Source organism: Fulmarus glacialis, unplaced genomic scaffold, assembly GCF_000690835.1.
Source record: "Fulmarus glacialis isolate BGI_N327 unplaced genomic scaffold, ASM69083v1 scaffold11050, whole genome shotgun sequence".
Lineage (NCBI taxonomy): Eukaryota > Metazoa > Chordata > Aves > Procellariiformes > Procellariidae > Fulmarus > Fulmarus glacialis.
The window spans coordinates 42903-55595 of record NW_009188419.1 but is presented as its reverse complement, the minus strand read 5'-3'; the positions used below and the strand labels follow the sequence as shown (position 1 = coordinate 55595).

The 12693-nt window shown below is 36.8% G+C and overlaps 1 protein-coding gene across 1 annotated transcript in view; it reads left to right on the top strand.

Annotated features, from left to right (window-relative positions):
- The window catches only part of LOC104077373 (A disintegrin and metalloproteinase with thrombospondin motifs 6), a gene marked incomplete at its 5' end in the record, with an annotated part of 52216 nt that overhangs the window by 16433 nt on the left and 23090 nt on the right, over nucleotides 1-12693 (top strand). Inside the window, 2 exons of the mRNA XM_009578585.1 lie at nucleotides 4702-4865; nucleotides 6565-6703. Coding sequence (XP_009576880.1) covers nucleotides 4702-4865; nucleotides 6565-6703 — 303 coding nt within the window. The remainder of the gene's footprint in view (nucleotides 1-4701; nucleotides 4866-6564; nucleotides 6704-12693) is intronic.

Genomic DNA, 12693 nt, shown 5'->3' with positions numbered 1-12693 from the left:
AAGGTACATTTTCTGGTTTGGCAAACTATACACGTAGTAGAAGCAGCAGGAGGAATTATTAACTGTTAATGTTGGGTTGTGATCAGACAGTTGCAGCAGTTGGTTAGGATGTATTCTCTTGAATGGTGCTAATGAAATACATCATGTGATTCCTCCTTGTCCACTCAGTGCAAAATCAGGTCAACTTCACTATAGTTATAGTTATAGACTTGAGCTGAAGTGGATGAGGAACACTCAAATGATCTATTGTCCCACTCTGAGGTAGTGTCTTCCATCTGGGAATTCTCTGATCTTGGGGGATTATACCATTTTAAAAAACGATTTTATTCTTGGAATGATTATTCGTCAACAGCCATACTTACGTAAACGCTAACAATACTGTCTCCTTATCTTACGGCAATTTAATGTATTAATTCCACAGTGTTTCTGTGTTGCTGTGTTGTAGGGACTAGATGCCATCCCTGATTTATGGATAAAGAAAATGAGATGCAGAAAAACTAGGTGCTTAATTGAGATCATTCAGGAAGTCTGTTGTAAAGCACAGAATTAAATTCAAATGCCCAGATTATTACTCCTTTCTTTAAAGACTTTAAAGAAATTTGCTTTCTGTTTTTTTAGTACTGATATGTACAAATCTGGCTTTGTCAAACTCAAGACAACATGCATTTCTGAAAGTCTCTGTACCCTGATTTGCATAGCAGTCAGTTCACAGTAGTGCAAGAACACCCATTTCTTAGTCAAAAATAGATGAGAGAGCTGGTTAGTTGTACAGCAAACTAGCAGATTAACACAACCAAAAGCTATTACCTGCTTAGGCTGAACAGCAGCTGACGAGGCTACTTTTGTCAGTCTGTACTCCATGTAGTTGATATATATATAACACTAACATGTTGGAAAGGATTATGATGCCTTTAAGTGTGAGTTAGAAGGGCAGTTATCCTCCTAGGTACATTAATTCCTAAATTGATTATATTGATAATAATGGTACCTTTTACTGCTGGATGCCTACTTTTCTTTCTGCCTATCCCCACCCTTCTTTAATGCAGCAGATAATCAATTTCCCTCCATTCTGCAGGAATAATAACACCACAACTCCAGCAGTAGAGTGCTTATTATTCTTTCAGCATCACAATCCCCGTGGCCCCTCCCCCATATCAAAATACACTGTGGGTAAGGTTGCTCATATATCCTATACTGACGTTTCAAACAGAGATGGTGGAAGAGAGGCATACAATGCATCCTATCATGGTCGTTTTCTGCTAAGAACTATTCCATGGGCAGCTGAAAACCAGAACAAACTCTTAGCTACTACAATTAAGTTCGTTATTCCTCTATTTTATAAGCACAGGAAGGTGATCTGGAAAAGCATTTACATTGGCACCATCCGTATAAAATGAATGAAAAATGTAAATTTTTTGGCTTAAATAAAAAATACAGACAACTGCATTGGTATTTAATCTGGCCACAGATCTAAAAATGTAAAGTGGTACATAAACACTTTTTTTATGTGCTTGCCACAATTTCAAGGGGTTTCCTGAGTTTCAGGCTCTCTCTTCACTACCTTGCTTCATGCCACAGAAGCCTTGACTACACAAATGGGGGATTCCTCTCCTTCACTAGTTTCTTGTGTTTCCAGCTTTTAAAGGTGCCATTATATCCTAATGAAAGATAACCTTACTAAGTCGCAGGGGCTATTTCATTTTGTGATGGGATATTTTGTTCTGTGAGTGTGAACCAGATCACTATTTTAGGATCACCAATTTCTGGGGAAAGGAAGGCTTCTAATTTGTCTGCTCCCTTAAAAGAACTATACAAGCACAATGGTTGTTAAAAATGAGTTTATTATGTTAAAACTACGTATTGTTTTATGGATATTTCTTTAGTGGCAGTGTCAACTTCACAAATCCTTCCCTGTCTTTATGGAGTTCCTTCTATTTTTCCAGGACAGCTGTTCGTGAGGCCACACCATGAACCAGATTAGAGAATTGATTCATCTGAAAATAGCCATTTACACATATTACTATATTTTGTTTTATGTGCACTGCTGCCAAATATGTAACCACAGTCTAAGAAATCAATTTCTCTATTTGGAAGTGTACAAAAAAAAGAAAATGTAAACCCCTCTTCCTCTGTAGCTGCCACACTGGCTTCAGAGTTTCTTCTTTGTTCATTTCAGTTAGGAGGATTTCAAACTAACTTGCAATAAACATCCCATGGTTCCTTAAACTTAAGATCCCGTTCTTTTACAAGCCATGGCCTCAGATTTAGGCTGCAGTTAAACATTTGGCAATTCGGTTAGCTCAGTCAGCACCTGACCTCCCTCCCCCTGTCTCTGGCTGATCATTTCTGCACCGATATCCCTCCTAGTGTTGTGACAACAAAAGCATGTTTCTGCAGCTGCATAAATAATACAGTATTTTAAACTGATCTGTCCAACAAATACCCCAGCAACAACAAAATTGCCTGTTTTCAGAGCTGCTGAAGAAATGTGGGTTTAGTAGTGCTGTTATTTTCCCTTAAATGGCTTGATCCGGGGTGACATATTCCCTTATATTCCTGTTATGCAACAGGATGTTGTGTGCTAATTTTCTGTGGGCTTCCTGCACTCTCAAATTCTCATAAATGATTTGATTAGGACATTAACTTGTTCCTTCTGTCTTATATTCTAATAGTATTATGCCACTGCGTCATCATTGTCACATAATTATATTACTGGAATGCTATTCACAACTGTGTGGCCTTCACCTATACTTAACAACTGATAGTAGGTAAATCTATTTACAGAATGCAAATGAGTTTTTCTTTGGTAGTCAGGTAAAAAATGAACTGCTTTGCTTCTGGATATCCATTAGTTTAAGTGTGTATAGCATACATATAATTGATAACATATAATTTCAGAATTATTAATTATGTAAACATGTATGAGAACGTTTGTTCTCTTATGTTCATTCATATGTCTCATTCGTTGTTGTTTGTATGTCTCACTAGAAATAAAGAATTCAGTTCGTTATTTGCTCTTAGTAGATACTAGACGTTCTAACAAGAAAATGTTTGGGATTGAGTGGCACAGTAAGAGAGACTTATTAATATGTCTCGGTAGCTTTGTGACCTTCTTTTAATTAAGCTAGATTTTGTAAAAGCAGGATGGGTAGAAATTTTGGCTATGTGGAAATAGGACCACTGATAAAACAAAATACTAATGTTCAGCTGTAACGTAGTTATTTCATACACCCATGTATAATAGATAGTGAAGTACTGTTCCTTTCTTTTGGTACAGTACTGCTTGCAGTTTGTCTTGTTCTCCTATACTCACTGTTTTACCATCTCCTTCCTGTACTACAAAATCGATATAGACAATAAGGAATCTGAATTACTTTGGGAATTCCAGATAAGTGAATGTGTCCGAACTCGTTTCTTCACTCAACGCACATGAGTGTTTCCAAAGTAAATCCAGGGAAGTCAATGGAATAAGATTTATGCTATGGGAAGACATTTCTTTTCAAACCTTATGGTGTTGGTAGAAATGGTTACTAATCCCTGCTGAATATGGCTGTCACCAGCAGAACATTACTGCCTCTCCAGCTATCTTCTGCTTATATGAATGCTCTCTGATCTCTTTTAGAAAATTTGAGCATCATTGAGACATTTTCCCTAACTGTTTAAGGTAAACCATCTGTCCACACAGATGTAGTTGAGAATAAAACTTGATCATAAGTTGTCTTATTCCTTATGATTGTGATGTGAGTTTGTTCCCTATCTAGTAAAATCAGTTATTTGTCTCAACAAAAAATGACATGGCTGTTTGATCATGTATTTCCAACCATCATTTTGCCTTTAAGAACATGTTTTATTTTAAGTAAATATGAATGCTGAGTAACTTGCTAATCTTCACCTTAAATCAAGAAGTCAATATCTAATTAACAGAATGTTCACCTTAAGATACAAAGTCAGTTTCATATTTAGAAACTTAATCTAATATTATTGATAAAATATCAAAGATAAATCCCTGAATAATATGTGCTTGTCCAGCCTAATTGGTTGGTTAGCTAAGAAATTTATGTTTTATCTACAGTACTTTTATGGTTTAAGGCTTTAAATTAGTCATAATAAAATATCTTACCAGATTAACTAGCTAGTATTTGGGTTTGTAGTAGAAATATCTTGGATTTATGCTTTAAGAAGGCAAAAAACAACAGTGGACAAAGGCAACAAAGCAAGAGCTGATTGGCACCATATGTCAGACTCAATGTTCCTTCTCTTTTTTTTTGACTCTGCACATTATCTGAGGTACCTATCTCATGCCCCAACATCTTAATCTAAAGATTAGATTGCTAATTGATTATACATTTGAGATCTACGTATATCTTACATAGAACAGCATACATTACACATGGGCTTGGTTTTAAAGTTGAAGATACATTGCAAGTTCCATGAAGCATTCTGTTTTGTTCCATATAGCATCTGCATGTTGAAATCTGCAAAGTATACCTGCACATTGAAGATCATTGCTGGGGCAATATTGTCAAACTGCGTGAGGGATATTTTGACGAGGGCTAAAGAAAAGGCTTTATATTGCTTGAAAAAATAGTGATATTGAGCTGAAGTTCACATACTTCTAACAGATTAGTAGACTAATTTGCAATGGCTTCTCCATTATAAATGCTGCTTCCAATTTTTAGGTGGCTTGTATTTTTTTTTAAGCTTTAAAATCTGAAGAGGATGACTACTATATTAATGGTGCCTGGACTATTGACTGGCCAAGAAAGTTTGATGTTGCTGGAACAGCTTTCCATTACAAGAGGCCAACAGATGAACCAGAGTCTTTGGAAGCACTAGGCCCTACTTCAGAAAATCTCATAGTCATGGTAAAGTTATAATTAATATATTTCTGAAATTTGAAATATGTATTTGTGTTCTGAGAAAAGACAAGGTCATGAATGAAATCAAAATAGGTTGTGTTTTCAGAGAGTATACAGCTTTTCTAGCTGGGACTTTGCATTTAACACAGCTTTCTTACTTTTCAAAACTGACTGGCATAAAGTCAGAAGAGCCCCAGGAAATCTCACAGAAAATGCCCCATCTCTGTTAAATGTTGTTCAGAATAATGGTAGCTGAAATGGTAAATGGGGTGTATATTGTACCTCTGCATACTGCTGATACATGGAAGTGTTGCAATATAGCATGACAGTTCCTGACAGTTCTGTAGATGCCAGTGGTTTTAAGCCTGGCCTGAGCATGAAGTATACTCTTACCACAGCAAGGGTATCATGATTTGACCCGTGTTAAAGTATGTTGCTGTGAGACACATTGCTCTGAGCAGATTGTACAAAATATGAGAATGTGACGGAAGATGTGACCAGGATCCTGATACCCTGTCTCTGACAGCAGGCAATAGCCTACTGTTGCGCTACTACGTTGAGGAGGAGTACAACAACAAGGTGATACTTGCCCAGTATATTCTGTCAGCTGCCAGGTTTGCAGTTCAGGGGTTGCTTGAGCCAGACAGGATATTTTTGTGTATAGAATGATTGTTGCCTGGATATTCACATTTTAGGCAGCATTTTCAAACACCTGAATCCTGGTTTTTCTACTGTAGATGTGGATAAGCGAGAGAGTCCATATAGAATAAGTTACACAATTATTATAGTGCCTTTTCTCATTCAATCAGTGCCACTGACCTTCTTACTGGAAGTTCTCTGCTCCTTTGTCCGATGGAGATAGGCAGGTATGCCCTGCAAAATATCACAGACGGTATAAGGGATGAGAAGTAGCACTAAGATGTGTCAAATTGCTGCATCTGACATGATATATATTATTAGCAACAGAAAGAAAAAGTTTGATAGAGAGTGAAAGGCTAGTGTTGGACAGGTGGTATGTGGAAGTGCAGTTCAACAGTGAGGGTAGACATAAACTCATCGTGATTGTTCCACTTCCCTCTATATCACCTGCAGTGATATGGCTGCAGCGAGAGTTTTGATATTCCTTTGAAGGAGTCACAGGTGTGATTCCACCAGGCTAATGCAGTTGGCTGTTGCATTAGGGGAAGACAATGACCTCAGCAACAGTCTGTTGCTGTTACTATTATTGCTATTATTGTTGTCATGAGAAGTGTAAACAAGGGCAGACCTAGGTTCATGACTGCTATGTGGGTACCTCCTCACAAGATTTCAGTGAGGACTGCTCCATGTTTGCACAGTAATGTCCTTAACCAACTTTGACCTCACATAATTATTCAGCTGTCAAGTTAATTTCCATTAAGACATTAATTTTATGAAAACTGTCTTTTTACAAAAATTATGTCAAGAATTAAGAACTGACAGAGGTTATAAAGTTGTGTTAAGCGGGAAAAAAAGACAAAGCTCACCTTAGACAATAATACTTTTCTTTTGTATATGTTTTAAAAGTTAGTCCAGATTCTTTTGGGAATACCTAAAAGAACTACTATGGCTTCCTTTATTACTTTTTTCCCTTCCACAGGACATAACACATACCTAGATTAAAAGTCACTGTAGTTGCCCTCTGCTTGCCTGTTTTAATGGTATAACCAGTTGTTTTCAACTACAGATTCTGCTACAGGAACAAAATTTGGGTATAAGGTATAAATTCAATGTTCCCATCTCTCGCACTGGCAGTGGAGACAATGAAGTTGGCTTTGCATGGAATCACCTGCCTTGGTCAGAATGTTCTGCCACTTGTGCCGGAGGTAAGACACTAGGCAGTTAAGCTACAGGGTAAACTGAATTGCAAGATACACTTTACTACGTAATTATCTAGGTAACTAATTGAAAACATTTCTTTCAGACATGCCTCAAACCTTAATTTAGTGAAAGAACATTTATCACAATGCATTTTGTTGTTTTCAAGTACATTTACTGTGTTCAGATGTTTTTGTTAAATACAGTGTATCTTGGCATAGTCCCTCTCTGCTGATGCTTTTTCTGAGATTCTCTTGAAGCTGGTACGTTTGCTTTTCACAGGAGCTTTCTTGATAAAGGACATCAGAAGTTTTAAGTAAGGAGATTAAAAACCAGAAGGCAAATAAGGCAACTGTAATAAAGGGGTGTGTCTGTGTGTAATTGTAGGTGTGCTTCACATGATCCTAGTCAGCCCTCCTATCCTCCAGCCACCAAAGTTTGAGAAGCATACTGGCAGCTCCTCTGTAGCAGATGATAACAACTGGATTATATTCCCAGCCCATAGCAGCATCTGAGAATTGTTGCCCTTTGGCAGCGGTGGGGAATTTGTAGGTTGTCCCATGTGATTCATCATGGGTGCCTTTTGCCCACAATTTACTATATTCCTAATCCTCCCTCTAGTGGCCACCAATGCAATTCTTTACCTCTGGCTGGGAGAGCAGGACAGTTGGCTTCCTTCGAAGCCAACACCTTTGCTGCTGCAAGGACTGGTGAGTAGAAGTGCTGTGTGAACAGTATCTTTCTTCTCTCTGGAGACTGAATGCATCATCCCCCAGCATACCTCAGTTTCAGAAGATGTCGGAGAGGGCTTTTAGTCCTTGTCAGAATTTCAGTTTTCTACTGCACTGTGCATTGCCCATAGCAACAGGAAGAGACTATATTTTTTTAAAGAACCTTTGGACCAAATATTTGTCCTTTTCTTTTTTTTCTGCCTACTGGAGATATTCATGTTTAGAACCATCTTGACTCATCTTTCTGATGGAACCTGCTGTGGCTGTTACTAGTTGTTTGCTGTTTAAATACAGCTGTTTGCCTAGCCATATGTAACACACAAAGGACAGCAGAAATTCTCTTCTGTGCCGCTAAATAGAGAAAATCTTGAAACAAAATAGAGGAAGGTGCCAACTTTATCCAATATTTTTATCGTTGATTTGTTGGATTCCTGGGTGACAGATTGCTACAGAGTGACAGTTAACTACTATTTTAGTAATGGCGAGTCTGATAGGAAAAGGAACATTTTAAAGAAGAAGTATAAAGAGAGGAAGTGCCTAGCTCATAGCAAAAGACAATTCCAAGTATCAGAACCTTACTGCCAAATCCTATTTTTATGATGGCAATGAGTTAATGATCTTTTTGAAGTCATGGGAAAACAAACTCCCACTGTTTAGGTAGAGACAAGATTAGCCATGGATCTTCTGTCACGCAGGTTGTTGTCATTTCACAGATTTGACAATATACAATGGAAAAAATAATTGGCTCTGAAGGAGTAGGCACTTTTCTAGATTAAAATATTTTTACTTAAGTAATTAACTTTTAAGGGAAGATTTGTGAATCCCTGAAAACTGCATACATTTATTCATTTGAAACTTTTTTTGGGAGGAAAGATTTTCTTCAGTAGCTTATAGTGGCTAAACCAGGCACTTTTCCCTCCTTCCTTTCAGATTAGTATGAAGACCTACTATGGTCACTTATTTTCACTGAGCTCTGTGCTCAGGGAATAAATTATAGGTATAATTCATGTTAAAAACTGTATCTGCTTTCTCCATATTAGTGCCTGCTCTTCCCCCCCAGTTTATGAAACACCTTTTGCCATATGCCAAAAGAAGACACAATTCTAAAAAGGAGCTGAGTCAGGGAAAAAGAAAAGGGAGACAAAGGTTGTAGAGACAGAGACTGTAATTGGAAAATTTGGCTAATACAAATACAAAGTGTTGAGAAAACTTAGAAATTAAACCACTGCATGGCTTTGTTTATTTCTATAGGATTCATAATGAAGTCCATTATTGAAGTTCTATTTATTTGAACTCTGCCTTTAGAAGAGACATTTTGCTCTACATCAAAGGGTAACAAAATACTAAGCAGTTAAAGAATTTCTCTCAAAAGTAAAAAAAGGACAATAAACATGTGTGAAGAATATTAGTATGGAAATTATTTTTTATTTATGAGGTTAAAAAATTATATAGTGACTTTGGGACAGACTGTGAACAAGTTAAAGGCATCAACATTTTCCTGCCTCTTACTGTAGTTGGTGTAGCTCACCTGTGGTGCATGAACTGATCAAGGTTTGATCATATGATATTCCATCTTGATCCAGGAAAGCTCTAGATGATGTAGAGCCAGACTTTTATATCAAAGCTGTAGGCAAATCTAAATTCTAATCAACACACTTAACTTCTGTCCATCTCTGAACATGTCTGTATTTTAATGTTATGTCTTTTTGTCTAGGTATATGTAACACTTAAAAAGCTGTCTTAAAAGAACATCAAATTTGCAAGTGTTTAGAAGCCAAGAAATGTCAGAATTAAGGATGACTATGAAATCTTAAGTTGTTTCCTGTAGTTGTGGCTGTTCTATGAAACAGGGACCAGTTGAGCAGGCACCATTCTCTGAGGCTGTGTAACAGGCTAGCTCATGTTCACTCCACACTACTTAAGTCTAGTTCTCTCTGAATCAGACTGACTGTATCTGCATTACATACCAGTTGACCAAATCTGTGACTCTTAAAACATAGTTATTACTTGACGTATGTTTTTTAATTCAAAGAATCTAAAAAATAAAAGGTGAGAACTGCATTACAGCCCACCAAAGTGATGTTTCTGTATTGTGAACTTGAGGCTATGTGTTGAATGTCATGAAGTAGAGCACGAAGGCTGGAGCAGCATTTTGGCAGTGCAACGTTTAAATCGTTTTGGAGTATTGTATATTGTAGAAGTGTCTGATCTTTGTGCAGTCTCTTCTTCATAGTGTTTTGAGAACAATCTACTGCATTCAGCTGTTCCTAGAGCTGCTTGTAGGCCTGGTTTTGGAGATGGATAACTAGAGCAGTCAGGAGCCAACGAGCAAACTAAGAGCAAGCTAGGAGCAACCTACAATCTTTAATTAGATGGTAATGTGCTGTCTTTTCCACTGGACTTCTATATTATGTTCATCTCTGCTGTGCTGATGAGTCATATCTGAACAGTAAAAGTGCTTTAACTTTTCAAACAGGATCTCTGTTCTCGGGCCTGTCTCAGTTTTGCAGAATAGGAAGAGCATGGTAAACGGAACGGTAGGAAGGAGGAGGAGGGTTTCCTGCTTACGACAGCTCAATGTGCCAGAGCTCTGGATTCCATTCTTGCCTCCCTTGTGTGGTTCTCCTGTGATACTGAGCAACTCAAAGCACACATTACGGTCTTACTTGCTAATTATCAGTTCATCATTATATGGGTACCTCTCTGGAATGTCCAACCTCCGAAGCACGCAATGAATTTCATCATTGCATGAAGTGTGTGTAAAGCAAAGTATTCTGAAAACTCAGCCAGGCACCTGAAATTAATGGACTCTTTCCAGAGTAGACATTATACCTCCTCTCTTCCTGTATTCTTCATAGAGTGGTCTAGGAGATAAATTAAAGTTTGTGAAACAAACAGTTACATGTTTAGATTGCCTCTAAAAAGCAGAATGAAGTTAGTCTTTCTTTCATGAGAGATTGTAAACTGTGTATTTAGCAGTGTCATTCATGTTAAAGGAGAAAAGAACAAAATACTGCATCGTTTCTTTGCCAGTGAGCATCATGTTCTGTACGGTGAACCAAGCAGAAATCAAGTCTTCAATGTCTGAGGTGTATTTTGGTGTTTTCAAGTTTTTCTAAAAATAGGTTCTTCAGATTTAGCAGGTAGTTAAAAAGGCTTGCCTGGTAACAGACAACTCTTTTATTTTCCTGGATTAACATACTCATATGTAGGATGAGAATATAATTTCATTCATTTTTAATATCTCTTAGTATCTGTTTTTAGGCTTGGAAATCCAGAATTGCAGCTTTTCATTTTGTACACTAAAACCAATATTTTCTATTATGAAAAACTTCTCTTTAAAATACAAATTTTTAGTATCTGAGCTAGTTCTTCCTCTCTGGGAACATTATGTAAAACTGAGCTACATGCATTCTCCATATTAATTCACTTTTTTCCTGAAAGTTCACTGATAACTGTTCTAGTCTGATTCAAGAGTTTTCAGAAGGAAAGTTTGTTACTATTTCATATAGGTCTTTATAACTGGTGGCAGGCTTGAACAAGACTACAGGAAGACAATGCCAGAGAATACGAGAATGTTCAGTGCAAGAGTGGGAGAGGAGAGAACACGGGGAATTCAGAAGGAATGGATGGATAAACAGTTCGCTGGAATTCAGAAAAAATTGATGACAACAACAGAAGATTTTTTTTAAGGACCTGATTACTTTATTATTTAATGAGAAAATCTGAGAAAGGGAAAACTAGAATACGTGGAAATAGAAAATAAAACAATAAAATGAGGGCTGGAAAGAGAAGAGGAAAGTGCTAAAATAGGAAAGGGTGATATATATCAATTATAGATCACAGAACTGTAATTTATTTACTCTCGTGCCTGTCTGTCTTTATATGTTATCTTGTAGCTCTCCAAGGGCAAGTGTATGACTTTTTCCAGATCCATAAGTATTCTTAATAAGGAATTGAACTGCTGGTGGTGGTGTTTAAAAAAATCCAACAAAGGAAAAAAAAATCCTTCTGTGTGTTTTTACTTTTGTATACATTTAATAATAAACTTCAGTAAGTGCATACCCCCCTTTTTTAAATGTCTTCCATGCTTAATAAATTCTAGCAGTAAATGGCAACAAATGACAGCATTTATTATCTGGAATTTACCAGGTATCCTAAGGTATTGGTTTTGATTTCATTCATTCTATTAGAGTTCATCTCCAGATGAGTTAAGTGTCTTAGATATTCCTGGCTTTTTATGAAATAGTCAGTCAGTATACTATTATAAGTAAATTGATAGCTGTCCAGTTTTCTTCGCTGCTCATCACTCTTGTAGAGTGGTGCCTATTATGTTTTTCTTTCATGCCCTCAGATGAATTATGAAACTGTCTTTAGACAAATAAAACATACTTGTCCTCATCAAGAAAAATGTAAGTTTGGCTCTGTGATGAACATCTTGTGATCTGATGAGTGAGCTCAGAAAGTATGTCTGGGTTAACCAGCATGCACTAGTTTTAGTGATGCAGGATTCACTATGTATTGGTACTGGCATCTTTATAATTAACTGTTGCAATTGCAAACCACAATTTTTGGGATTGCTTTTAAAAATAGATATAGCATTTACATGCCTGCAATTTTAATTTAAGAATAAAATGTGCTCTATGTAATTTAAAATTTGGCTGCTGAAAGTCATGCAGACTATTTGTGAATTGAAATCTGCAAGACATCTCAGTTCTCTGGAGATTATGGTCACTAAACCACTGGAGTTTGTTTTCTATTGGAATTGCATTGACCAGTCATGAGGACATTTTATGTCTTTTATTATAAACTATAAATCTGTAGATTTGAAAGCAGAGTGTTTCTGTCTAACTGCTTGTAATTATTCCCCCAAGAACTTAAATGAACTTGTTTAACTGTGCTTTTTAGATTATTTTAAGAGAGACCATATACTCAGGAAAGAGTTGATAATTTAAAAGGATTTTTTTAAGGCCCACAGGGCTTAACCAAGTTGTAGCTGTTGTCTGGGTAAAAACTGCACTTCTAGCTTTTTCCATTTCTTTTTCTTATCTTAAAGTTAGAATCTGAATTTTGTTTCTGAGATTTTATTTTAATTAGCAATGTAATTAGACAGCAATGATGTAAAGTTTACAGATGTGTGGCAAGATGCTGCAGAACATTTTAAAACTGGGTTAATATATCTACTGGCATGGATTAAAGATTCTTCACTGTGGGTGCGAATAGGGGTGAATACTGTTTTACGGGTGATATGCTACCTGACCAATGTT